Source organism: Tetrao urogallus (genome assembly GCF_951394365.1).
Source record: "Tetrao urogallus genome assembly, chromosome: 2".
NCBI lineage: Eukaryota > Metazoa > Chordata > Aves > Galliformes > Phasianidae > Tetrao > Tetrao urogallus.
This window is the reverse complement of record NC_136814.1, coordinates 100,849,455-100,875,606: the sequence shown is the minus strand read 5'-3', so window position 1 is coordinate 100,875,606 and position 26,152 is coordinate 100,849,455. Positions and strand designations below refer to the sequence as shown.

The window sequence follows — 26,152 nt, the reverse complement described above, 5'->3', positions numbered from 1 at the left end:
GTGTGTTTGCACTTGGTTGTGTTCCCAAGGTTTGACAGGGATATTGTGGTGAGCTGGGTTCTTGTGCAAAATAGAGTAATTGAGTGATTGTGCTTGTTTTATGGAACAAGCTAGCACTGCTTCCAATATGGCAAAATCTCTTGTTTCTAGAATTGTCAGTCTGTCAGAGCACAGATGCATGGAGAAGCTTTTCAGCTGCTGTAGTACTTCCCTCTAGCCTGACTGCTCAGCTGCTGTTCCATCCACCTCGTTAGGATGATGAACCTCACCACTGCTCTTTGCTAGGGAGAATGTGGATTCTAAGACTAAGGTTAGTGCAGATGATCACAGTGTGTTATTGCAGTGACTCAGGAAGAGAAATAACGCTGTTTGATATTTTTCTTTGTTTATATGTCATGTTCATTGATTCTTCTGCTTTATTTTTGTTGTCTTTTGCTCAGAGCTGCGTAAGGCCAGTTTATTGTCATGCCTCATGGTGCCTTTAGAGCCTGTTTAGGTTAATAAATGAATTGGGAAGTGCTGCAGAAGATAGGCAGGAGGTGGTAAGCAGTAAACACAAGTAGAGAGGTAATTGTAGAATGGTGCTCAGAGAACAGTAAGTTGGCCTGCTGTAGGTAAGCAGTATTTTGACGACTTTGTTCTTGCTGGAAAACAAGAAAAGCAGCAGTAGCTAGATGCTGGAAATGAAGGTGAGTGAAGCATTGATGCGAAGGCATGTAATTTGAAAGAATAAAATGAGAAATAGAAAAACGTGTTTTGAATTCAAGCTTGTGTTAGAACAGATAAGGCAAAAATATGGAAGAAACATAAAGTAACATAGTAAAAAGGAGTATCTGTTCCTTTTTACTGTATATAAAAAGATGCATGCTTAACAATACAGGGGGAAGTACAGTACAGGTAGGGGAAGCCAAGTGAAGGACAGCCTGGTGATAATTGAATGGTGTAGGGTTGTTCTGTTTTTCTTGTTTTTTTTTTTTCTTTGTTGTCAACTTGTATTCATTATGCTCTTTGAGCTCTGCCTGCTTAACAAGAACAAAGAATGTGTAGACCTCCTTGAATCTAATAGGTGAAAAAGGAGTTATTTTGACATTAGATGAAGTGGCAGATACCTTTTTTTTTTTTTTTTTTTTTTTATTGCTTGTTGTTAATGCTGCTGAAAGATGGAAGTTTCTTCAAAATCATAATTTTTGGGTGCTCTGGTTTAAAGGAATGAATAGATTACCATTACTTTAAATTTGTGCTTATTTCTTTGTTGCTGTTGACTGTTGTCCAGGCTACGTATATGACTTAAGCGACAATCCAATAGAAATGTGGCTTGTGTGGGATGTTTGAATTAGGATAAGAAATGAGAACTTAGAACTCTACAACTCCCTGAAGGGAAGTAGTGGTGTAGTGAGGGTTGGCCTCTTCTCCCACGTAACGAGTGATAGGACTAGAGGGAGTGGCCTGACTTTGCAGCAGGGAAGATTCATTTAGATGTTGTAATGAGGGACATGGCTTAGTGGGAGATATTGGTGATAGGTGGACAGGTGGACTGGATGATCTTAGAGGCTTTTTCCAACCTTAGTGATTCTAGGATTCTGTGATTCCGACATGTGCCTGTGGTCTCTCCTTCCCTCACGATCCTCCTTTTAGATTTCTTTTTATGCACATGCCCTTAATTTTCTCTTTATTTCTTTTGCAGTGTGTGCTGCATTCCTCTTTTGCTGACTCAGTTACCTGTGCAGGCCCATATCATCTCTTCTCCAACGTAATTAACATACTTGTTGCATTTTAAACATGCCTTGTTTTAGGTAGTGACGTGTGCTGAAATTTGAATTCCATAGTGTTTCTTTTCAAATATGAATGGAATGGATTCTTACAGCTTTGTTCATGAAATGTAACATTCCTACCTCTAACTTCAGCAAGTTACAATGCTAAATGGGGGGACTGTTGGCCTACCTAGTAAGGGCATGGCTTTATCTATTTGAGCTCCAGGCAAATATAATGGGCTTTCAGTTGTGGACCGAGAGCAGCCCTGCAGGGAAGGACTGGAGGTGTTGATGGGCAAAAAAATGAACGTTAGCTGGCAATGTGCACTTAGAGCCCAGAAAGCCGGTGGTATCCTGAGCTGTATCACAGCAGTGTGACCAGCTGGGTGAGGAAGGTGATTGTCCCTCTGTGCTCTGCCCATGTGAGGCTCCATATGGAGTAGTACATCCAGGTCTGATGCCCCAGAAAGAACGATTTAGAGCTGTTGGAGCAGGTTTTCTGGAGTGTCAGAAGGATGGTCAGAGGGCTGGAGCATCTCTCCTTCGAAGGCAGGCTGAGACCTGGGGGCCTCCAGCCTGGCAAAGGCTCTGGGAAGACCTTACAACAGTCTTTCAATACCTAAAAGGGGTCTAGACAAAAGCTGGGGTGTGGGACTGAATTGGGGATTGTAACGATAGGTCAAGGAATAATAGTTTTAAACAAAAAGAGGGGAAATTTAGATTAGCCATTAGGAATAAGTTCTTTACTCAGAGAGTGGTGAGACAGTGGCACAGGCTGCCCAGAGAAGCTGGGGATGCTCCATCCCTGGGGAGTGTTCAAGGACAGGTTGGATAGGGACTCTGGGCAACCTGATCTAGTGGGAGGTGTCTCTGCCTATGGCAGGAGGGTGGAACTGGATGGTCTGTAAGGCCCCTTTCCACCCAAATTATTCTGATTCAAGGCCTTTGTGAAGGAGATTCAGCACAAAAAGAAACTGAGATCCTTGCCGAAGGGGAAGAGAGACCAAAAATAAAAACTAGCGTGTTATTGCCAGAACTACAATGAAAAGTTGGTTTCCCTTGTCTATTCTGTTGAGTGCAGTAGGCCAGTAGTTGATGCTTTCAGCTGTGACTGTTTTCTTAGAAGTTGTCATTGTGCCTTGCAGTCTTAGCAAATGAAAGACTTCCGTTTTATGCTGTTGAAAATCAACACAAAGAGTGCAGTAGCAGTTTTATTACAGTTCATCATTTATGTTACTTAACAAAAACTCCATTTGATTTCTTTTATGTTGTGCTAAGTATGTGATGAACTCTGTTTAAACCAGTACTCTCTGTGTGATCTAATGAGTGGTCAGTGTTAAGGTGAGCTTCCCTAATCCATTTCTCCAGGGTTTTTCACTGCTGTCTTCATAAAATAATTTTGTACCAGAACAATGTAGATATGTATCATTGTGGGTTCTAGCAGCGTTTTGTGATTTCTTAACTTCATACCTCCAGAACTCTCTGAAACTATTCATATTGGTGCAGTCTTTTTGGAACAAATTTGATGGTGAATGAAGGCAAGAGGTTTTTCTGTTGAGGTTGCTCTGTTCATTATTTTAATCACTGGTAGACATTTACAGCCGTAGGTCCCCATTTCTGTTTGCAGCACTCAACAGAGGCATGTATTCCTGTTTTGAATCCCTAAAATCTGGACCTTTTAAAATGAATTCTTTCTTCAGCGTGAAAGAGGCTAGCATGGCAATTCTGTCATACAGCTAACAGAATTATACAGTAATATAAAATGCAAAAATATTTCAGTTTCATCTGCCACTGACTTCTGCTGATTTCCTTACATAAAACAAGTCAAGATTTGTGACCGATATCGCATCAGCTTACAAAGTCTTTGACCACTTTTAATTTTTCCATAAAAAAATCTGACACTGTTTGGCTGTAGTTTGTCCAAAGTGATCCTTGATGAGATCTGGGCATCCTCATTCCAGCCCCCATTCATCATTGCAGGTTTCCTATCACGCAGTATGTCTGTTCCTTTTGCTGCCAGCTCTTAGCTGTGAGCGTATTCCTGTCTGCAAATCAAAGAGCTTGTGGCAGGTCTGGGTTATTCTGTTCTGGGGATAATGCTGCAGAAATTGTCAGAGCTTTTGTTTCTAGCAGTCAGCAAGAGCAATCTCACTACCTTTCTAGTTAGTCTTTTGCACTTTGATACTGAATTCAGTCACAAAACTCACCAATTAGGATGGTGTTTATTAAAAATAATAATAATAAAATTTGTAGAGTCAATCAATGGAATGCATCTGTTTCCATTCCCTTTGTTTTTTAGGGGGCTGACCTAGTTCAGAGACCTTTTCTCTGATCTGTATAATTTATTACTGTCACCTATTCATGAAGCTCTCTGCTACCTTTGCTAGAATAATACAAAAATATTCTTTTATCCAGCTGTGTCTGAAAAACTTCCAGCAATAGAGATTCCACTGTCTCTCAGAATTGTCATCCGCTGCTTTCTTAGCGATTAAGTTTTTCATAATGTGCATCTCTGGAGGCACAACTTGTGACTGCTGTTTCTTGGCTTACCATCTGTCATTGCAAAGAGAAGTTTGGCAGGGCTGTCTTTGTAGGTACCTCTCAAGTAGGGCTAGGCTGATACTGGATTACAACTTAACCTCTTTTTGGCTTCATAGGAAAGTACAACTTTTAACTGTTAATCCTTGTCCTTTGGACATCCACCGTGTGCCTCAGCATCCCTATCATCTTGTCATCTGATTGACTTTCTCCAGTCTGTTAATGTCTGGTTTGTAGTGAGGAATCCAAAACTGGACACAGTACTCCAGATGCATTCTCTTCAGCACTTGAAGAAAAATAATCATGTCCATCAACCAGGTGGCTACTCTTGCTATTGCAGCATTTATACACTTGGCCTTCGTTTTCCCAAGGCTGCGCTGCTGACTCATGCTCAGCTTGTTGTCCTCTTGCTTTTCCTGCAAAGCTACTCTTGTGTGCACCCAGCCTGTACTGCCATATTGCAGTATTGAACTGTAGATGTAGGACTTTGTTTGCCATTGGATTTCATGTGGTTTCTGTCAGGCCAACGTCCATTTGGAGAGCAACACTGTCTAGAGGCAAAGTAGTCTCTTGTTTTGTTCAGCACACAGCGTCATGAGGGGAGCACAGGGCATGCACTGATCTCTGTGATGACAGTGATAGGACTCAAGGGAATGGCAGGTGGGTATTAGGTAAAGGTTCTTCACCAGAGGGTGGTTGTACCTTGGCCCAGGCTCCACAGGGCAGTGGTTACAGCCCCAAACTGCTGGAGTTCAAGGAGCAGTTGGACAACGCTCTCAGGCATAGGGTTTGAATTTCGGGTGGTTCTGTGTGGAGCTTGGCATTGGACTTGATCCTTGTGGGTCCCTTCCAAGTGATTGTTGCTCTGCCTTCCAGACTGATATCATGCACAAACCTGCTGATATGTGCTTCATAGCACATTATCCAGGTGCTTAATGAAGACGTTGAACAGTATTGACTCAATATTGATTCCTGAGGGACATTGCTGCTAAGTTTTTTTTTCTTTGTTGTGTTCTTTTTGTTTAGCTTTGTGTTATTTTTCCCCCCAACAGTACCTTATAGTCTGCTTGCCTAATCTCCATCTTGCTACTCTGATCAGAAGAATATTGTGGGAGGCAGTCTTGCTCAAGGTACGCTAAGCAACATCAAGATTTCTTCCATCAGCCATTGAGTAATTTGTCTCTTTGTAGAAGGTAATGAAGTTATTTGGACAGATTATGCGAAATCCTTTTCGTATGCTCTCAGTCATGTTTATGTGCTTACAACTTTGGGAGGATTTTCCTTGGTGGCTCGGTGAGATCTGAGGGGAGGCTGACTGACCTGTAGCTCCCTGCATCCTCTGTCTTGAGCAAGTGCATGATGGTTGCCTTCTTGTAAGTTTTGAGCACTTCTTCAGTCAGTAGCAAAAAGGATAGAGAGTAGACTTGTGGTAATCATGCCAGCTTCCTGGACACCCTGGGGTATATTTTACATACTTTTGTGAAGTTGCATATATCAACTCTGCTTTGCTGTACCCTTCTCCTTTACTTTGGTTCCAGCACTGCTCTCTGGGGCTTATTGTTGTCCTTGGGATTACCACTGTCCCTCTCCCTTGCGTAGCATTCTTCAGAAGAGGCAGCAGCCTGTTTGTCCTGTCTTGTGACTGGGCAATTTATAGGTGAAATTTTAAACAGCTTACTCTGGTTATGTTATGCAGTGCTAGGACAAGTTCCTTTCATCAAATGCTATTTAAATGCAGATTGTAAATGTTGTTACCAAGCGATCTTTCAAATCCAAGTAATTACAAGCCTAAGTAACACTGTAGGATAGAGTGATTAGTATGTTATGAGAACAACTGCATAAGTAATGAAGAATTGTGCATGCAAAGGAAGGTTATTTTTTGCTTTTAGTGTTTTACATTGGAGTCAACTGAAATAAGGATGAACGTTGAAGAGTCCTAGCTGTGTGGCAGCAGCCATCTACTACTGCTCTGAGTATTCTCACCCAATGCAATGGCAGTAGATGGAGTCCTGATCCGTAGTAAAACACCTGAGTGTACAGATCTGTTTGTAAGTGCCTTTGAGTATGTCAGATGTGTTCAAGGTCTCACAATAGGCTTTGCTGAGTAGAGGATCGCTTGCTTCATCCTAAGGTAGAAAAGTATGTGTCTCATAGCTGTTTGGGAGTCAGTCCATGTGCTGCAACGTAGGTCACTGTATTCTGTAATAGGAGTTGGCTTTCAGATAGATACCCACATCAGTGCTGTGTTAATCTAGGTTTCTTGTTCTTAATCTATAGTTTCTTGGTTTTTTTCCCAGTTATTCTACAGGAATATGGAAAGTTATGATAGCAAAGAGCCAGATATGTAAGTATTTGCCAATTTGTTATAACAGTGTCTTGTTCTGTCTAACAGCAAACATGAGATCAGTGTCAGAAGAGCCAGTACCATTGCATGAAGAATTTATCTACTGTTGCGGAGCTGCTACCCATGTTTTAAAATGTGGGCCCTGGAAAGACCTCTCAAAGGATGAAAGTAAAAATCTACCCAGGCTGTTGTTCATGATTATTCCTGGTAAGTGTCTTTTTGTTCATTTTAAGTTTGGAAATGTGATGAATTGGAATAGGCATGCTCAATTTCAGTATCAGAAATGTTCTTGGATAAATCTGGCACACAAGTGGCTAAAAATCAGTGGTATTGGAATGGTGAAATTTCTTTGTTGGAATTGAATTAGTACTGTAGAACTGTAATCTCAACAATAAGTTATTTGTGTTTCTGTTTAAGATAAAACTGAGAAATTAGAATGTCTCAATTATTTATACTGTGGTGGTTGTTTGCTGACAGCATCATATATTTTAGTTGCACTCTATTTATTTATTGTATGTGAAAGTGGTGTTGCGATGTCAGCCTTGTGCAAGCTGTTGTTTGAATGCACTCTGCTGTTTGTGGGCCAATGTGTGGGCTGCTCTTTGCTTCATGGTGAGATGGTGACCGGATCCCATTTTTCAGTCTTTACAAGATTTTGGAAGCACCACAGAATATTTTGTTACTTTCTTCGGGCACAATGATTTTATGTCTTTGCCTCCTGGAGTTTACTAGGAGCATAACTTTTCACACAATCACAATGAAGTTTAAACTCTTGCTGCAACTGAAAAGAAGAAATAAGGCTTCAATGAGTTCATCACTGCTGCTTTATGGGAACAGCTTTTTAAGCCAGATGCTGTGCAGAGTACCTTTTATTACAACGATCTATCTGTTTGGATCCAAATGTGTGAAACAGTTTTCCAGAGGTTTAAGTTGTGAAGACAGGCTGAGGGAGCTGGGCTTGTTCAGCCTGGAGAAAAGAAGGCTGCGGAGTGACTCATTGCTGCCTTTCAGTACCTAAAGGCAGCCTACAAATAGGATGGGAGCTGACTCTTTGAAAGGATAGATAATAGCAGGACGAGGGAAAATGGTTTTAAGTTGAAGGAGGGAAGGTTTAGATAAGATGTCAGGAGGAAGGTTTTTACTATGAGAGTGGTGAGGTGCTGGAACAGGCTGCCCAGAGAGGTTGTGGATGCCCCGTCCCTGGAGGTGTTCAAGGTCAGGTTGGATGGGGCACTGGGCAGCCTGGTCTGGTATTAAATGGCCCTGCATGTGGCAGGGGGGTTGGAGGTTCATGATCCTTGGGGTCCCTTCCAACCCTGGCCATTCTGTGATTCTATGAAGTGTGAGTTAATGCTTTTTGATTGTTGGTTTCTTACAGTTAAGGTGTTTCTGGAAGGCCTTAAATGAACAGGTAAGTTTCTTTATCCCTCAGGTTCTGGAGCCTTGGTTTGTCTTTAAGTTATTTTGCTTGAAGTGCACCAGGATGTGCAGAACTTACAGACTCTGTGTTTATCATAGAAAACTTGTCTGCAAGAAAATGGAGTAGCAAGGCTACACGAGTCTTGCTTCCCACAGTATACTTCTATGGAGATGTAGCATTTCATATTAACTAGATGATCAGAGATAAACATCAGAAGAATATTCAAAGCATTTCTGTAGCAATCTGCAAACTTGTAAGCAGCTTGTGTATGTTTTTGCTCTTAATTTCAGAACTGTGTTGGAGACAGAACTGGGAGTTTTTTCACTGAGTGAACAATTAAAAATAATGCAGCAGCAAGAGCTACGAAGCTGCAAAGTGGCTAGATTAGAAATAATTGATGATGAGGTTGTTTTCTTGTAGCCTAGCCAGCCATTAGAGTACCTAGCTCCTCAGCTTTTCCTCCTACTCCCTTGGCCTCAGTCACTGTGTAGTGCCATGTGTTATGTCCTGTTAAGAGGAGGGGATTCTTTTTGCTGACTCAGAAAGCAGAAAGGCAAAGAACTCTTCACAAGGAGAACCTTAAAGATGAGTGGCAGTGTTGTGGATACTGTTTCATTTATTGTGCTCCTCTTTTCTAACAATTGTAAAATAAGCAACAAGCAACAAAGGTGGTTTGGTTTTTTTTTTCATTATAAAGCTTATTTTGCTAGATTTACAGTAAGTATTTATCTTCAGATGATAACAGTATTTTTTAATGTAATGACTTCAGTCTTCACATCTTAAGCTGACACTGAAGTTGTGTTTGAGTAGCAAATATTGATATTCAGGAACGCAAGGATCCGTGTACGTAGAAGTGCTAAAAACAATTCCAAGAATAATCATTCAACAATATTATGTTTTGAAAGCCAAGTATTTAAATGTTTAAGAATCACACAATGATTTTAATTCCCTCTTCAATCATGATTGTGTGTTTTTTTTCAAGATGCTGCTCAGCCCTTGCTACCCGTTCTTGGAAATCCTGTTTGTCACTTATATCTGCTTTGCTCTTGATTTATATTTCCACACCAGTCTCTTCCCTTAAACTTTCCTTTAGATTTCCTATTGGCCTCCTTTTGCTACTGAACAGACTATATTTTGTTTCTGATTAAGTTATTGTGTCTGGGTGTTGCTGTGGATAATGCCTCACTGAAGAGCTAAAAGCTTCTCTTCTAAAGAAAAGAGATTTCTACATCCAGGAGCTGGTTTTAAGAAACTAAACCAAACAAATCCTTCCAAATACTGTGAGATGCATTTAAAAACTGATTTTTGACAGCATTGCCACAACATCTGAAATGCCTAATGCTTTCCATTATAACTGTGTACTTTCTTTACTGAATTCTTAAAGGGAAATTTATATTAATGGCTTGTGATTGTCTGTACTGTCTGTTCTTCACTCCCATATCCATACCTGCCTCCTGCAGTTCATTTTGTAATATGATGAGTCAGGAAAGAGTTTGTTTCAGTTCCCAGATTGTATCTTGGTGTTGCCTGAACGTCAGTGAGGGTGGAAACTCAAAAAGCCATCAAAGCAGGCAGAATGTTTTCATTGATTTCTAATTTGTTTGTTAATACAAAAGAGATTCTATGTTGAGCGTTATGGCTAAGATACCAATATAGTTTTGAATGGTTCTTCTAACTAATGGTGAAGAGTCTGGAGAAGAGGAGGCTTAGTGGAGACCTCATTGCATTGCACTTTATGACTTCCTGAAGGGAGGTTGTGATGAGGAGGGGTTTGGCCTCTTCTCCCAGGCAACGAACAGGACTTGAGGGAATGGCTGCAAGTTGTACCAGAGGAGGTTTAGGTTGGACATGAGGAGACATTTTTTCTCTCAGAAAGTGGTCAGGCACTGGAATGGCTGCCCAGGGAGGTGGTGGAGTCGCCCTCCATGGGGAAGTTTTAAGGAAAACCTTATATTGTTGCACAGTACCAATGGGAACAATGTTGCCCTCTTCTTTACCTTTGTTTATTTTCTAGTAAAATGTAGATACTAAGTGCTTTTCAGTTCTTCTGAATAGAAGGGTGTGTTGTTTTGGTTTTTTTTTCCCCTCTCTTGGTATCTTTGCTGTCCTGTAAAAGAAGTGCATTATTTACTGGCTCTCTTTAGGGAAGAAGCCATGTCGTATCTGTTGTACCTCATCTGTAAGTGTGCAGTTCATCTAGTAATATGCCATTGCTGGTTGATATTTAATTCAGAAACTGGGTCAAGAGAAATGGCTATTTAAGGCATATTTGCCCTGAATGAATTGGTTTATACTCTGTTTTTTACACGTATTGCTGTGAGATGATTGCCAAGACACTTATGGTTACAATGCCACAGCTTCTCATTGGAAGAACAAACAAAAATTTCCTTTTACCTTGGCATTGTAGTGAAGACAAAACTACAGTGATGTTATCTTCGTTTTGGATGCCCAAATTTGGCAGTCAGTCCAGTCACCCAAGTTCCCTGCTGCAAGTGCCATGGGGCTGGCTAGGAGCTAGCATCACGTAGTGCCATTTTGCTTCTCATAGATCAGATGTTTACTGGGTTTTTTCTTTTTTTTTTTTTTTCTGTTATATACTTTATTTTTGGCCTTCAAGGACATTTATCTGCCTACACAAAAAGCACAGCTCAAGCAAGGATCTGGACACTTGGGCCATCTGGCAGCATATTCATATACCTAACAGGAGTAGATAGCGTTCTCCTCGTGATTTTTGAAGTATGAAATGCAGAACCCTCTAGAGTCCAGCAATTTTCACACTTGAAAGGCAGGTATCCCTAATTCAGATTCCTTATGGAATGAAATAATGAAGGACAGAAAGGGAAAACTGATACAGTTCAGTGAGAGAAACACCCAGCCAAGGGCAACTCTCACTCAAAAAGCGAATTGCATGCAGCCAGGTGTTCAGTGGCTGAGCATGCCTGGTCCTGCTGTATGTGGTGCATTGTTCTGTGTGTTCAGCTCATCTGGTACATGCCTTTCCAGTTTAAACGAAATCCATGCATATGATTTCTGTATCAAAACAAGACTTGGAGGGAGAGGAAGAGAAGAATGATGAAATCCTCAACTTCTGACAGAATCTTGTCACAAGATGCTTGAGAGTAACTCTTATGTGCTTATTCTTGTTAGTTGGATTTCTCCGTGATGTGAAGGATTCGTTTTTGCCCTGACTTATTTCTTGAAAAAACTCAGGAGAGCCAACTCCACAACAGTTTCATACTCTGAAGTCAATGGAAAATTTCCCACTGAGTTTGGATTGAATTTAACTGTGCTTGAAGCAGTTAAAATGCACGATGTTCAGTGGAGTTCAGTCTCATGCCACAGCAGAGCAGAGCTTTTATATACAGTGGTCTGTGTATACTTGAATGATTGACATGTTGAAATGTTTAATGTGCACTTTGTTGTTTTGTAACCTTTTTCCTCATGTAAGTAAAATGTGTTTATTGAAGTAATTACTGTGCAAAATGCCCAACTTGTTCTCTTGTCCCCAGTCCAGAATACATGTGTACTTGTTTACTGTTCTTAATATGATTTTTTTTCTATTAAAATAATTAAGTTTGCCCACGAGAGTAAAATTAAATGTATACAGTTGAAGGATCAGGTCCCTGGTTTTCTGGAAATGTAGGCGTTATGGGGAAAGACAGGAATTACTTTTTTTCCTCTTATGTCATAAAGGTCTGTTTTTTCCTTTTGCAGTGTTTGTTTAGTGTAAAATTAGCAATGAGGTATAAAATCTACTGCAGAAATATTTAACGTTGCTTGGGTTCATTGGAAACCAGGATCCACAGAGTGTAATGGAATATTTTTCTTACTGTTTTAAGTGTCTATTTGGGTCTATGTATTTATGAAACATTGAATTTTGCAAATAAATACAGTACACATTTTAAACCACTCTGCTGTTAGACCTGTCTTCACAAAGTTCTTCTTGCATTTCATTGCTGGAGTGCATTGTAATACCTTCTTTCCAGACAGCAATGGTCATAAAGATGATGATGTAATCTAGGCAACTTTGTTATTTGCAGACCTGTACTCGAAAAGCTTACTTTATGGTTGATAATGCATAATGTAAATAACATTTGTTTTCTTCTGATAAAGAATACTACGTAAATTTCATTCATTAATATACAAAAGCCTCAGAATTTATTTGACACACATGCAGGCCATTCCCTCTGTTTGCCAAGTTTCTTGATCTACTTTCTTGCAATCTCATTGCTGCTGGGTTATTGGATCATCATTGTTTTACCATCACAAGCAGCGACTTCGTGGTGTTTAAGTCCTTACAGGCTTTAAACAGAGGCTTTAAACAGATGCTTACTTTACAGTACAAGGATTTGATCTTCTGAGCTAATCCTCCAAGTCAAGCGTTGTTTTTGTTTTTCTGCATAACAGATGGTTGGATTTTGGTCTTCTCTTTGGAGTAACTGCATGACTGACTTCCCCGTCACCACTGTCACTTGAAGACTGCTTAACTATTTTTCAGTAGTGAAAATAGTACGAACAATCTTTGTGGATTATGACAAGTCTCTAATGGTTTCTGCCTTGAAGTGAAGCTTCCTCTTAGTCTTTGAAGTTCTATTTTTGACTGTGCTGCAAGGACTCTGAAAAGCTTTCAGTACTTTATCTGACTTTGTCTTCGCCTCTCATTTAGTGTTTAAAAATCATCTTTCAGCATTTGCTAAGAAAAGTTTATTGAATAGCAGTGTGCAATAATAATTTATATTAGAACTTATTGTATTGCTCTGAGGCTTTATTCCTTTGTATTTTGTGGAGGGTTTTTACTTACTTTGGTTGATTGGTGTGGGCTCTTTTGCTACCACTAAAACAGCTTTTGTAAGGTTAATCTTTCACTCTGCTGAGCAATCACTGCAATGAATGTTTTTTCAGAGGTCTGCAGAAGGAGCTACTGCTACCGCCGTGACTGCGGCTTTGCTCATCAATGAAAATTATTTCATGACTCTACAAACCATGTAAAATGTGTTTACTCCAGTTCAATTGGATTTTCGGGTGTGCTTTAATTTAAACAAGATCCATGGGTTTAAATGGATTTGTTGGTGTAACCATTTCTCAGCAAGAACTGCCTGAAATATAGTAAGGACTCCCAATATCAGCTGATTTAGATGCAGGGTATGCAGCCTCTGACAGCCTTGGGCAGAACATAATTCAGAGTCCAGCATGTGAACCTTGGGTACTTAATGTGTGATGAAACCAGTGAAGAGAAAGGACAGAACTGTTGGTGAAGTGAAATCAGGTTTTGGAGTGGAGATTACTCAGTCAGTCTAGGAAAGTTCTTCCATGCTCTCAGGCAGCAAGTACTTCTTAAGTCAGCAGTCAGTATACCCCAGGGCACAGTAGTGGTCACTGTTTGTCTTGAAAATACGACTAGAGGGAAGGGGATTGCTGCTGGCAATGAGGAAAAAAAAAACAAAACAAACAGATCAAGAGGGAAAATGACTCTTTACCTCTTGGCTGATGGCACTTTTAGGTTCTGGCACCTGTTCTGGTGCTGCATACACAGTCACTGAAGAAGCTCCAGCAATACTTCTGTGAACAAAATCAAGTACCTGTTCTATCAGCATTAAGCAGTGAGATTTATTTATGTATTTATTTAGGACTGAATACTACCAAGGCATCAACAGGAGACGTGTCTGCCTAGCCTCACCTTTTTCCTCTGTGGTTTTGGCACTAACAAGCTGGCTATGAGAGTGAGATTGGATTTTTTATTATTTTTTTTTTTTTAAGATTGTTTGAGTCTGTCTGACCTTGTTCTTAAAGGGGACTAGCCTAACACTACACATCTAATCAAGATGATGGAATGTGAATGTCCATGGTAAGAAATATTATTTCCTAGGAATTTTTTTGTGTGACTGGGAGCTGGGAATGGGCACTGTCAGGGCTGTTTCTACTACTGATGGATGGGGTGGAGATGCTGTGGAGATGGTCAAAACCAAATTGGGCAAAATGCTAGGCAAGTGATTTAGCTAACAGTGTGTGAATGGGAGGATGAACCAGGTGGTCTCAAGAGATCCCTGCCAACCTATGGCAATGGTTCTGTGAATGCAGCTCAAGGGCTGGTCATCCAAGCTTCTTGTCCCAGTCTGGGTTTGGATCTCAGTTGATTTATCTGTTATATTTTTAGGAGTGTGAATGGTAGCAGACATAAACATATGGATAATCATAGATAAATACTTAATTAGAATTAGTCACTCGTGCAAGAACTGTAATTTAAGCTGCCCACTTCTTGCCTTCACAGCCATACTGCGTAGTAAGTGCCTTAACTCTCAAATGAGGTTTGCTGGAAGAGGTATGCCAGAAGAGGGAGCTGTTTCAAAGATTAGCAAAAATAATAGCATTTTTGAAAGCTTTTTGCTGTAATAGTCAGCAGTGTCATAAGCTGTCAGGCTTCACACTATCATCTGAATAAGTATGTAGGCACTGTTTCTCCTCTGCTTGTACATCACACACAAGAAAAAATAGTTTTATGAGGCCATTCATGTGGCAGTGATTAATTGGTTCTGTTCGTTGTTGAGGGTCATAAAAATGCCTTTAACTTGTGTTATGGAGAGTGAAATAAAGGAGACCCAGTTAGAGCAACGAATATAAGGACTGGAATGCTGGAGCTTTTGTTCCCAGCCTTGCCACTGGGTTGCTTTTCAATAGATGCTTCAACTGTCCTCACAAATTTGTACCAAACAAAACTTTGTTCCCATTTGGAAAATTTATCTAATCTATCACCAGAGTCCCTAAGTTAGCGTTCAGTAACAATCAGCTAACAATAAATTAACAATAAAAGCACAACTGGATAGAGTGAGACAACAAATGCTTCCTCTCTTAGAATGTTTAACTCTGGGCAGCTCCACTCCTTCTGTTTCATGAAATCCTTGGGCTAGGACATACATCATGTTCTGTTTGTTCAGCACTAAATACCCCAAGGACGTTAAAGAAACCAACACAATTAAATACTTCAACTCTTTATTATGTTGAAATTTTGTTTTGGATGTTAATTGTTTGAATTAAGTAATACTTCTAGATCCAGTGGGAAATTTTAGATGGAAGTCATAGTGTAGCTTCACTCCTGTTGATGTTGAAAATAGCTGCATGTGATTTCTGCTTGTAGGGTAGCTGAGTTTTGATTATCTTAGGCTGAGACTAATAGCTTGTTTTCTTTGTATACATATCTTCACCTGCTGTTTTCTGTGTGGATGTACATTTTCCATTCTGCTAACACTATGCTTTGTCTCTAATCTTCACTTACCTCTGCTAGTTTCAGATACAAGAAATTGCATGCATACTTACCTGGGCCTATCTTCCCTTCACTTTTCCAGGCAGAACAGTGCAGCTGTTGACAGATCTCAGCTGAAGGAAGGAAATGGAAAGGAAAGGGGAATTTGGGCACAAAAATGAAGGTGGTCAACTTACCAAACACCTTAATTTTGCATCTAGAATTCTGTCCTGAGGGTAGATGTTTATATCCAAAAGGCTGAGCAGGATCTCTTTGCTGTATGTACAGATACTGCCTTTATTTATACACCGTCATAAGAAAATAAGGCTTTTTTACATAGTAGCTGAGCAACAGCATTGATCCATTCTCTGGTATTGACAGTATGTGAAATTAAACTTTGTCCTGAAGATTACTGTACCTAAGCAGAGCATTACCTGTAGAACTGCATGCTTGGCATTTCCGACAGTGAGTTAACCAGGAGGGAACTGCTGTGAGTTCACTGCCCTTTCTGTGGAGAGAAGATGAACTCTATGCTGTTATAATGACTACAGCAGAGGGCTTGAGGCAGCCACATGGTGCTCTGAGTGCATTACTTGACTGCTGTGCTGCTTCTCAGACTGGCTCTGGAAAGCCAGCTGGTATTCCTAAACCTCTTTTCCTGTATTCCATCTGTTCTGTGTAATGACTTTATATGATCAATGTCAGGTAAGCAAAGCCCTCCTGGTAAGTTTCTATGCTTCCTTTCTGTATTAGAAGTTGGGATGCAAATGAACTTCCATTTGGATTTGTGCACTTTGTCAGGGCACTGGAGGGCAAGCCTGAGTATCCACTGAGCTCTTGCCTTAGGACCATAAAGCAAATGTTCCTGAGCCTGAAGCAGTATAGAAGTTAAAAACCGTAGGGTGTATATTGAAACCCACCAAGAAATCCAACAGCTTTTACTGCTTGGAGCACTTAAAATACTTTGTAAGGCCATAATTGCACAATCCAAATGTTTGTCAACAATAGTGGCATAAGGTATTCCTGTTCCCATCGCACTGTGCCACTCCACCCATGGGTTATGCCAAAACAATAGTTTGAGAGGTCGTGCTGTGAATTAAATAAATTCATACAGTTACTCCTAGGGTCTTTTTTGGAGCTGGAGCAGTTCCCTGTTTGGATTCACAGCATGGGCCCACAGGGCTCTGCTAGTGTAAGTCAGGCTGGTGAGCTGTGGTAGGGGGGTGGGAATGGTAGGAAGAAGGTGGGAGGGAGTTCCTTCTTTTGAACGTGTTGCAGAACTGTGTGATGTTAAATTATGGTGTCAGTCCTCAGCACACGCAGCACTTGTGGTTTCGCACGCTCCATCCCGAGGCTTTTCTGGAAGGATCTGGTACCCCACTGGTCACACCAGGTGGTAGTGATTCGCTGGGAATGCAGTGTTCCTTCCTTGCAACTTCTGCTTTTGTTTATTCTGCAGCTCCAGATGAAGCTGCCAGCTCTTTATATGTGACCCTGAGTTTTCATTTTTTTGACGTGGAGAATTTGTATGTTACTTCAATTTGAATTTCTTTCTTTTGCTTGAAGAAAAAATTGTCAGAGGTGAGGGAGTTTCTCACTCTTCAGTAGCTGGTATACACAGTACGAAAGCAATCAATGAAACAGCTTGCACTCTAGAGTTCAAAGTCTGTGTAGTGTAGCAATCTAGATAGAAGAGTTTACATGGGGCAAGTTAACGTGCTTTTCCCCTTGACTGCAGGTCTTCTAATCATAAGGTGCAAAATGGAACATAAAAAGTTCCATACAGATGTGAGGAAAAGCATCTTTACTGTGAGGGTGGCAGCACTGGAGAAGGCTGCCCAGAAAGTTTGTGGAGTCTCATTTTCTAGAGATACTCAAAACTTGTCTGGATGCTTTCCTATGGACCTGCTGAAGTCACCCTGCTTTGAAAGGGAGAGTTGGACTCAGTGATCTCCAGAGATCCCTTCTAGCACCTACGATTCAGTGTTTCTGGGATAAGGATGTAAGAGCACAGCTTTCTATTTCAGTGGGACATCAATACAGCAGAACACTTATTTGCATACTTCCATAGGATGTGCACTGTATACTGTTGTTTTCTATGTTTACTGTTGAGAAGAAGCAAAATCAGCGACCAGAAAGAAAACACCTTCTGATTACAAAATTCTCTTCTTTCAACTTTTCTAGATACATCCCCATCAGCATCAGTAATGTTCATGGCTCAGTTATGGGTTCGATCTTATTTTCAATTGACCATGTACTTGCTCAGCACCCTACATGGCCATGCATGAAAGGTGCTGTTAACTTGTAATATTAAGTGGAAGATTTCTTAGTGGTTAGTAGCATTTTAATTTTCATGCATACATTTTGTCTGTATTCTGGTTTTGGCTGGGATAGTCAGTTTTCTTCCTAGTATATGGTATGGTGCTGTGTTTTGGATTTAGGATGAAAATAATGTTGATAACGCATTGATGTTTTAGTTGTTGCTGAGCAATGGTTCTACAAACCCAAGGGCATCTCTCTGGCAGGGCAGCATGAGAGGCTGAAGAGATGAGTGTGCACAAGGAGCTGGGAGGAACAGGACTAGGACAGCTTACTGAAACTGTCCAAAATAATGTTCTGTGCCATATGGTGTCATGCTGGCCCAGTAATCAACTTGAGGAGTTGACTGGAGGGAACCAACTGCTTAGAGGCTGTTTGGGCATTGGTCAGCAATTGCACTGTGCATCCCTTACTTTGTATATTCTTTTTACAATGATGACTGTCCTTTTGCCTTCCTTTTCTGTCCTATTAGACTGCCTTTATCTCAACCCATAAGTTTTATCTTTTTTTTTCCCCTTTCTCTCCCTTACCTCACTGGTGAATGAGCCAATGGCTGCTGAGCTGCCTGCTGGGTTAAATCACAACAGTCTGTTATTTCTGTTCTCTGACTGGGATTAAGGATATCTTTCTGGGTCAAGTTCTTGCAGATTTGTCAATGAGATGTGCTGTCTGGATTGAAATCAAATTTCTTTGAAGCTCTCTGTATTTCACTATGCTAAATAGACTTCTTGTGAAAATTACTCCTTGGGGGTAAAAGTAATTCGTATGTAGAACTTTGAATGTATCAGCTGATTTTCCCCAAATCTTTGTGAGTGATAGGGACCTCAAAGATACAAAAAGGATAATAATTTGGATGGAAGATGTACAGACCAGTAGAGAGGGAAGAAGTCTTCTGTCCTGTATTAGATATTAGAAGATTCAATTCTTAGGATGCTACGCTCCATTACTTAGCTGCTTATGGACTACTTGTTTGTGAGTAATATTTTAAAATATGCTGACAGTTTTGCTTTGTTTACTGGGTCAGCCCACCAGCTTCCATTGTCTTTAGAAAAGAAAAAAACATCATTAAAAATAAGAACTTCCTCCTGCAAAGAGGAGCCTGTATGTCAGATCTAGGCTCGAAATACGCCACTTTTGTTGAGTTTCCCAGTGCTCCACAAGTACCTCTGACAGGGGTTTGGCACACTTAGGCTTGTTAAGTTTGAGGAGGCAGAGTAATGACAGGATGGTTGAAGATCCAACTGTGCTTGACAGTAATTCCCTCTACTAAATCTGGGTGGCAGATGTGACTTACTGAAGTGACTGACTGAAATTTCTCAATCTCTAGTCTTCTCTCCATGTCCTCTCCCTGTTAATGAGGCGTTTTCAGCATGGTTCTTCCTGCCTCCCTGGCCACAAAGCGTAATCAAGAGAGGAAATAATCCCTCCCCTGCAACGTGCAGAAGCTCGACTTGGCCTGAGTTATGGAAATATTGTGTTCTATGGTATTTTGCTTGATTTGACCATTTAAAGAAGAATCTGTTTCTCTTCATGTGATGTCTGAGGCAGAAAGGAAGAAAAAACTACCTGCTGAAAGATCTACCTATGATGTAAATCCAGTTTTTCTATGTGAATCGTGCTAGTAATGCATATAAAATGTGTGTAATGTACATGTCCTTCCTAGTAGCTACTGCTAGAAGTGCCTGAGCTGATAGGATTTCCACTGATGCTAAATATTTTGATGTAGTAATCTCTTTGGAAATCAGGCAAAATAGGTTTCTCTTTTCAAACTGTAGATAATGCATGGACTTATTTCTGTTCTGATAGTAGCTTCTATCAATTGCTGCAGCATTACTCAAAATAATGTCCCCATTACATTCAGTAACTAGATGGGGACAGTAGAATCAAAAATTCAGTAAATCATTGCTGCTGCTCTGTTGTTTTCCTGTTATGCATGTGATGGAGGATTTTGATTATTGTCCTGAGATCCATCTTTGAAAGTAGCTCTTGGTTATTCTTGATGCATCTGAACATTTCAATAAGAATAAATATGTGTAATACTATGTACTTATGTAATGCCTTCCCACCTTCAAGTTTTAGATCCTTTATATCTGTTAATAAAGTCTTATGAAACAGAAGCTCTTCACAGTAGGTTGGAAATGGCTAAAATCTGCTTGTACATGGTGAGTGGTGCTGATGGAGAAGGAAGGTGTTGGAAATGTTTCAGTTAAAGTCTTCATGGAACATCTACTCAGAACCAGTACAAATGTCCTTAATTGCATGGTTTCACTCTTAGGTTTTCTTCTTGATTTATTGCATGCCGAATAGTTGTTGCTTCGCCTTTCTCTGCTTCAGGAGACTGATAACAAAAATGACCTTACTGATCTCTTAAATGTTTCATTCTGTTGATATCCCTAAGCTGCAAAAAGAAATCTTTTTCCATTGATCCTACAGAAACACAGTTCCAGAGTTTTATCCCGTATTAACTGTCTTCATGATGCCGTGACCAATTTTTGCTTGTTTATAGAATGTTTTATCTATCTAAAGAAAAAATAAAGTCTGAGCAACAGTACAGAATAGACAAATATCTGATATAGATTTCGCAGAATCATAGAATGGCCAGGGTTGAAAGGATCATGAATCTCCAACCCCCCTGCCACATGCAGGGCCACCAACCTCCCCATTTAATACCAGACCAGGCTGCCCAGGGCCCCATCCAGTCTGGCCTTGAACACCTCCAGGGACAGGGCATCCACAACCTCTCTGGGCAGCCTGTTCCAGCACCTCACCACTCTCCCTGTAAAGAACTTCCCCATGACACCCAACCTAAATCTTCCCTCCCTCAACTTAAAACCTTGTCCTGCAGTTGTCAACCCTTTCAAAGAGTTGATTCCCCTCCTTTTTGTAGGCTCCCTTTAGGTACTGAAAGGCTGCAATGAGGTCACCCCGCAGCCTTCTTTTCTCCAGGCTGAACAAGCCCAGCTCCCTCAGCCTGTCCTCATAGGGGAGGTGCTCCAGTCCCCTGGTCATCTTTGTGGCTTTCCTCTTGACCCTCTCCAACAGCTCTCTCTCTTTCTTGTACTGGGGGCTCCAGACCTGGACACAGTACTCCAGATGGGGCCTCACAAGAGCAGAGCAGAGAGGGACAATCACCTCCCTGTCCCTGCTGGCCACCCCTTGGAAAATGTAATTTCTGCTGCCTTCTGAATTTGTTTACTTCCTTCTTGTACATTATTCAAAATTGATAGAATCTGCGGAACTATTTATCCAAACAAAACAATTTGTGGTGATCTTGTTTTTGAATTGTTTATTTTTGTCTTTGTCTTTTTCCGGCTGAATTTGTCTCATCGGCGTTGCGTTGTTATTCAGATGTTTCATTGACATTATTGTGAACCCATGTGACACCAAGTCTCATGTTCCTCTTCTGCTACGTCCTTTGTTCTCCTCTGTTTCCTTTGGAAGAAGATAGTTTTCTGTTGGTTCAAGTCTGCCTTCAGTCACTGAACTCAACAAGTCCCCCTGGGAATTTGAGACCCGAGGTAAAGCCTGCAGGAGGGGTTGCAGTATAGATGAGGGCAACCCACCTCTACATATCTAAACTAGTAAAATGTCTTTATCTGCTTAAGTGAGTGCACAAGAGGCTATGTATTTGCTGGTGTGTACCAGGAGAACTGATTAAAAAGGTTAATGTCTAATCTGTATGCAAAAATTAATTGTGCTCTCCAGGAAGTCCTGGTTATTGCTTTTGAAACTAGTGAAAAGTTCACTATTCCATTGTGGGCTCCATTTTTTTCTGTTTTATGTATCAATCGCTTCCAAGAACCATTTCTTTACAGGTGTGTGAAAGGAATCATTCATACATATATTTATTTTTCTGCATGTGTCCCACCTGATTGAGATATTAAAGGTAAATATCTAAATAAGTCTGTGGACTTCGTAACTGCATTACATCCCTGCAGTATCACCTTATCACAGATCAAGTGATAGCGGGCTTCCATTCCATTCCAGACTTGATGTCTTATCTGTGTGGATAAATGCTTTCAGTCATTCATTTGGAGGAACAGGCACGTGTTTTCTCATCACAATTTCTGGCTGGGAATTCTTACTTACAGGCTGAAGGCACTATTCTCACTTGGGTGAAAGCAACATTGTTTGTTTAGTTCAGGTTTTATCAGAATGTCCGTAGGATCTCTTCAGAAGTACATGAAACCTGTGTTTGCCCTGAAGGTGGAACAGTGTTTGAGAATAGCAGGCAAATGTATTTGCTCTGTGAAATGCATATAGAGAATGTATGTTATAAAAATTCATATGTAAGTTTTACAGCTGTATCAGGCTAAGATCCTATATATTTACACCTGTATTTGTAGAGAAAAAATGTAAAATATTCCTGAAAAACCTCTGTAATAAGCGGTTATGGCACCTGGCTGAATCCTTCGGAGATTCCCTGTTTTCATACATTTCGCCATTATATTAGGGTGCTTCCCAGCCAAATTCACGATTCCACAGTTAGAGGGGATCAAACAGAGCTTTCACATGTGTTCACACATGTTCACATGCAGAAACACATCCTTATAATTGTTTGCTCATTGGCTGATGATACTCCCCTAGTGCATAGTCTCTAAGCAGAACACGGGGCTAAGAATCTCAGTCCTCCAGATCTACAAGGTGGAAGTTTAATCGATGGGAGGTTGGAATGATCCTTCAGTAGTTATTGACAGGTTTACTTGCAGCTCCTTGACCGTGCATGGCATAGAAGCGTGTGTTTCCTTTTAAGGCCTGACTGTCAACTGCAGTATCAGTTTTTGCAGTTTTTTTCCCAAGTGTGAGAACATCATTGTATTTTATTTTATTTTTTCACATGTTCCATTTAAATCCTCCCGACATCTGCATGGGCTGCTTTCCATTCACTAACGTAGGGGAGTTGCATCTTCTTCCATGGTTGGCTGGTCAGATGCCAAAAACGGATTAAGTTTCCTTGAGTGAAGAACTTGTCATGTCAGTCCTGGCTGGAGCTGGGAGCTTTGGCAGCTCTGTGAGGAGGCATTTGGAACCACTGCCACAAAAATGACTTTTGTGTGGTCCTGCTGTGCGCCCCTGGATTTCAAATGTGATTTATGGCTGCTCATTTAAAAACAAACAAACAAAAAAAAAAGCCTGCAGTTGCTTTTGTTGCGAGAGATTATACTGTGGTATACATACTTAATTCTGAAACTGGATTATTTCTAAAATTAAACTCATGGTAATTACTGGCGTGTTTTCCAGTTCCTCAAAGTTCTCTGTAAGCCCACTGCTGTGTGTTTCCCTTGTTCTATTCATGTAGCTGCTTCTATTCTTTATGGTCCTGCTGAGGTCCCAAAGGAAACAGAAGACAACTGCTTGAGAAGTGCATGGAGCTCTGCAGCCCAGTGCCAACTACTGCTGTTGCAGATGGTAGAGTTTTGGAGGCAGCTGAATGCTCCCAGGGACGTCCTGCAGGACAGGGCAGTGCCCAAAAGTTCAGTTCAGAACAAGATGCAGGAAACCCCTTAGTGATTTGGAGTGATGTAGCTGCACAGAAATTTTCTTTGCTCGCCACCTTCTTTGGCATTTTCTGTAGGCTGATTAAATAAATACTTTTCAGTTTAGATATACCTTCCAGAGCTGCTAAGAATTACTGTCATTTTTTCTTTCAGTCTCTACTTCATTTAAGTGAACTGTGTACATGCCTGAGCTGCCCCTTGTGGGATAAAAGGCTTTTCTTGCATGATCTGGTGTGTATCTTTATAACCTGAAGTATTTCACAGTTGTGAAATTCATTACACGTTCCTCAGCAAGTTTGGGGATTGCTTTTGCACATGGTTGTCCAATACTAGTAATGGTAATTAATTAACTTATAATTAAAAATTATATTTTATATTAATATTTTAATATTGTGGAAGAATTCAAAATTCTCAACAGTTTGTAAAACACAAAAGCTGTCATTGCTTGTGAGGACTGGTTATAATCTTTGACTTTTAAGATAAACTTTGTAAAAATGTTGTCTAGCATTCAGAATTAAGTAGGTAGATAGAATTACATTGGTGGTATATGTACCTAGGTTTGAACTTCCTGAATCTGAGTAACTTCCTTCTTGCAAGTGCAGCATCTCCAGTAATAGTATTTATTTTTTTTTAGGAACAGGCCAAGTTTGTCCTTATGTCACTTTATAGAGGAGATAACGTGAAATCAGGATGAAAGTGATTATTAGTGATACACTGAGTTGGAAACTTAGTTATAGAAGTTACTGTCTCTTCACTGCTGTCTTTATAAGAAGGAAGCCACTGGTGTTTAAAATGTTAATTTATTGGAAAATGCACTAACAAGAACATGGAACGCATCCAAACAGCAAGTGAGTTTCATCTTCAAGTTAAAAATTGAAAGACTTGGAGTTGTAGTAGAATAGATGGATGAACTGAGTTGTGTTACAGGGAAGAGCAGCGAAGGAAAGGAGTTCCTTGTTAGTGAACTTTGTGAGTGCACCAAATAAAGTGGCCTCACTGTGTTCTGACTGGCTGAGTAAACTGTCCACATGACATATTCTTCTCATAAAATTCCTAAAAGTTTTTTGCAAATTAAGCTAATCTGCAATGTCTTACATTTTGTGTCTTTAACCTGGTCACCGCTTACATATATTGTTTAATTTTTTTTGTATGAGGCAATGTAAATGCAATTCAAAATTAAGCACAGTTGAGAGTAACTGCTTAAGATGTGCTTCTTGGTTCAGATGACTGCAACTTGAGGCTTGCTGGCATGTGTGGATGATTCATGTGCTCTGAGGTGTTTGAGAATTAACATGGTATTCAAATAATTGGAATAACCTTCAAATCATAAAGGTTAACATTGCGTTTGCTTACAGTTTCCATTTTTTGACACTTAGGGGCTGAGTGCAAGAACATAGTTTTGTTTTGATATACTGGGAAATCCTTAAAATGCATGAGTAAGTACTGCATTACCTCTGTACCTGCGTGATGAATTTGGTTCTCATTCATACCTCTTCAAGACATTTTCATCAATAGCAGATCTAACAGCTGAGCCCTGAGAATGCTTTTTACCATGAGTAGATGTATATGGAGAGAGGGAGAAAGGGATTTCCTTCACATTTACGGATTTTCTTTCACCTGTCTGACATGCACCTTCCGTTCATCACAAGATAAAAATCTCATTTTCCCCAAAGAAGTATCACTGAGCTTCGAGAGAGCTCTGTGAGCTCTGCGATCCAAAGCTGCTTCACCCTGTGGTTTGTCATGGAATAGAACCATAGAATCATTAAGGTTGGAAAAGACCTCTAAGATCACCTTGTCCAACCGTCTGCCCGTCCCCACCATGCCCACCCCTCAGTGCCACATCTCCGTGGCTCTTGAGCACCTCCATCGATGGTGACTCCTCCAGTTTCCTGGGCTGCCCGTGCCACTGCATCACCATTCTTTCAGAGAAGAGATGTTTCCTAATGTCCAACCTGAACCTCCTTGGAGCACTTCATGCTTTCTACTTCAGCTGTTGACTCGGTGATGAGAATCCTTACAGTTTGTGTTCACCTGCCTGAGTATGGGAAAGAGCACTGAAATTTGAATTTTGAGTATGTTTTCCTATCTTTCCTTGTTCTGCGTTATAAAAGGACAGAATAGTTTAAACTGGTGCTCAGAAAAATGTAAGGAGGAAGGACTGGTTTTGAAATTGATGTGATTATATTCCAGAACTGAGATATTCTTGTAGTCCTGTGCTTTATTTTGCATTGCTGCTACCTTCATCATCAGCCTTGCTGAATAACAGGCTTCCTCTGTTCTTCAAGGAGCTTCACAAATGATGTGTAGATTTGATTTTATTGTCTTTGAAGCCCCATAATTGATATAAATTTGAGATATAAAAATGAGAAAAGAAAATGAGGTTAGTGTTGTATAGGTTAATAAAATTGGGGGTGTACGAAGGATTAAAAAGTATGGCCTCGTCTGTGTATCCCATGGGAATTTTAGGTTGTTGCTGTTTTGGGAACCTTGCAAAAATTTGGTTGTGTGTTCTTAGGTTTGTATATACCACTTTTTCTTTTTAATTCTCCTTACATTTCAAGCTTGCAAAAAGATAGAAGCACAAATTAACTGATACTTTTTTTTTTCTCATTCTAAATCAATATACTTCAGTAAAAATCATACTTTTAAGATTGGATGCTTTAAGATTGGATGTTTTTCTAAGGTTAAAAAACAGAAAACAAAAACTTTTGAGCATCTAAGATCAGCCTATTACACGTAAGTGAGGGATGAAGCTGTGCAACGTGTGACACGAAGTGAAAGACTTTGATACTCTGCCCATGTCTCAGTGCTGGAGTGAGCTTCCGAGTATGTCTGTTCTGGTGGGCTCTGGGTTCCTGCTGAACTGCTTCTCTGTAGTCAACAAATGCTACTTTGGAAACCCAGCATTGAGGGAATGCCTCTTTGGAGGTCAGTGAACTTACTTTGTGCTATCTGAAGAGCAAAAGACAAAGCCAAATGCCCACTATTTGAAGGGAAGAAGTGGAATAAACCCAGTGTTACTTCTGTACACCATTTCTACAT

The 26,152-nt window shown here is 40.3% G+C and overlaps 1 protein-coding gene across 1 annotated transcript in view; it reads left to right on the top strand.

Moving 5' to 3' along the window:
- LDAH (lipid droplet associated hydrolase) overlaps positions 1 to 26,152 on the top strand; it is a gene marked incomplete at both ends in the record, with an annotated part of 103,928 nt that overhangs the window by 2,774 nt on the left and 75,002 nt on the right. Inside the window, one exon of the mRNA XM_079532518.1 lies at positions 6,682 to 6,840. Within this exon, the coding sequence (XP_079388644.1) occupies positions 6,682 to 6,840 (159 nt within the window). The remainder of the gene's footprint in view (positions 1 to 6,681; positions 6,841 to 26,152) is intronic.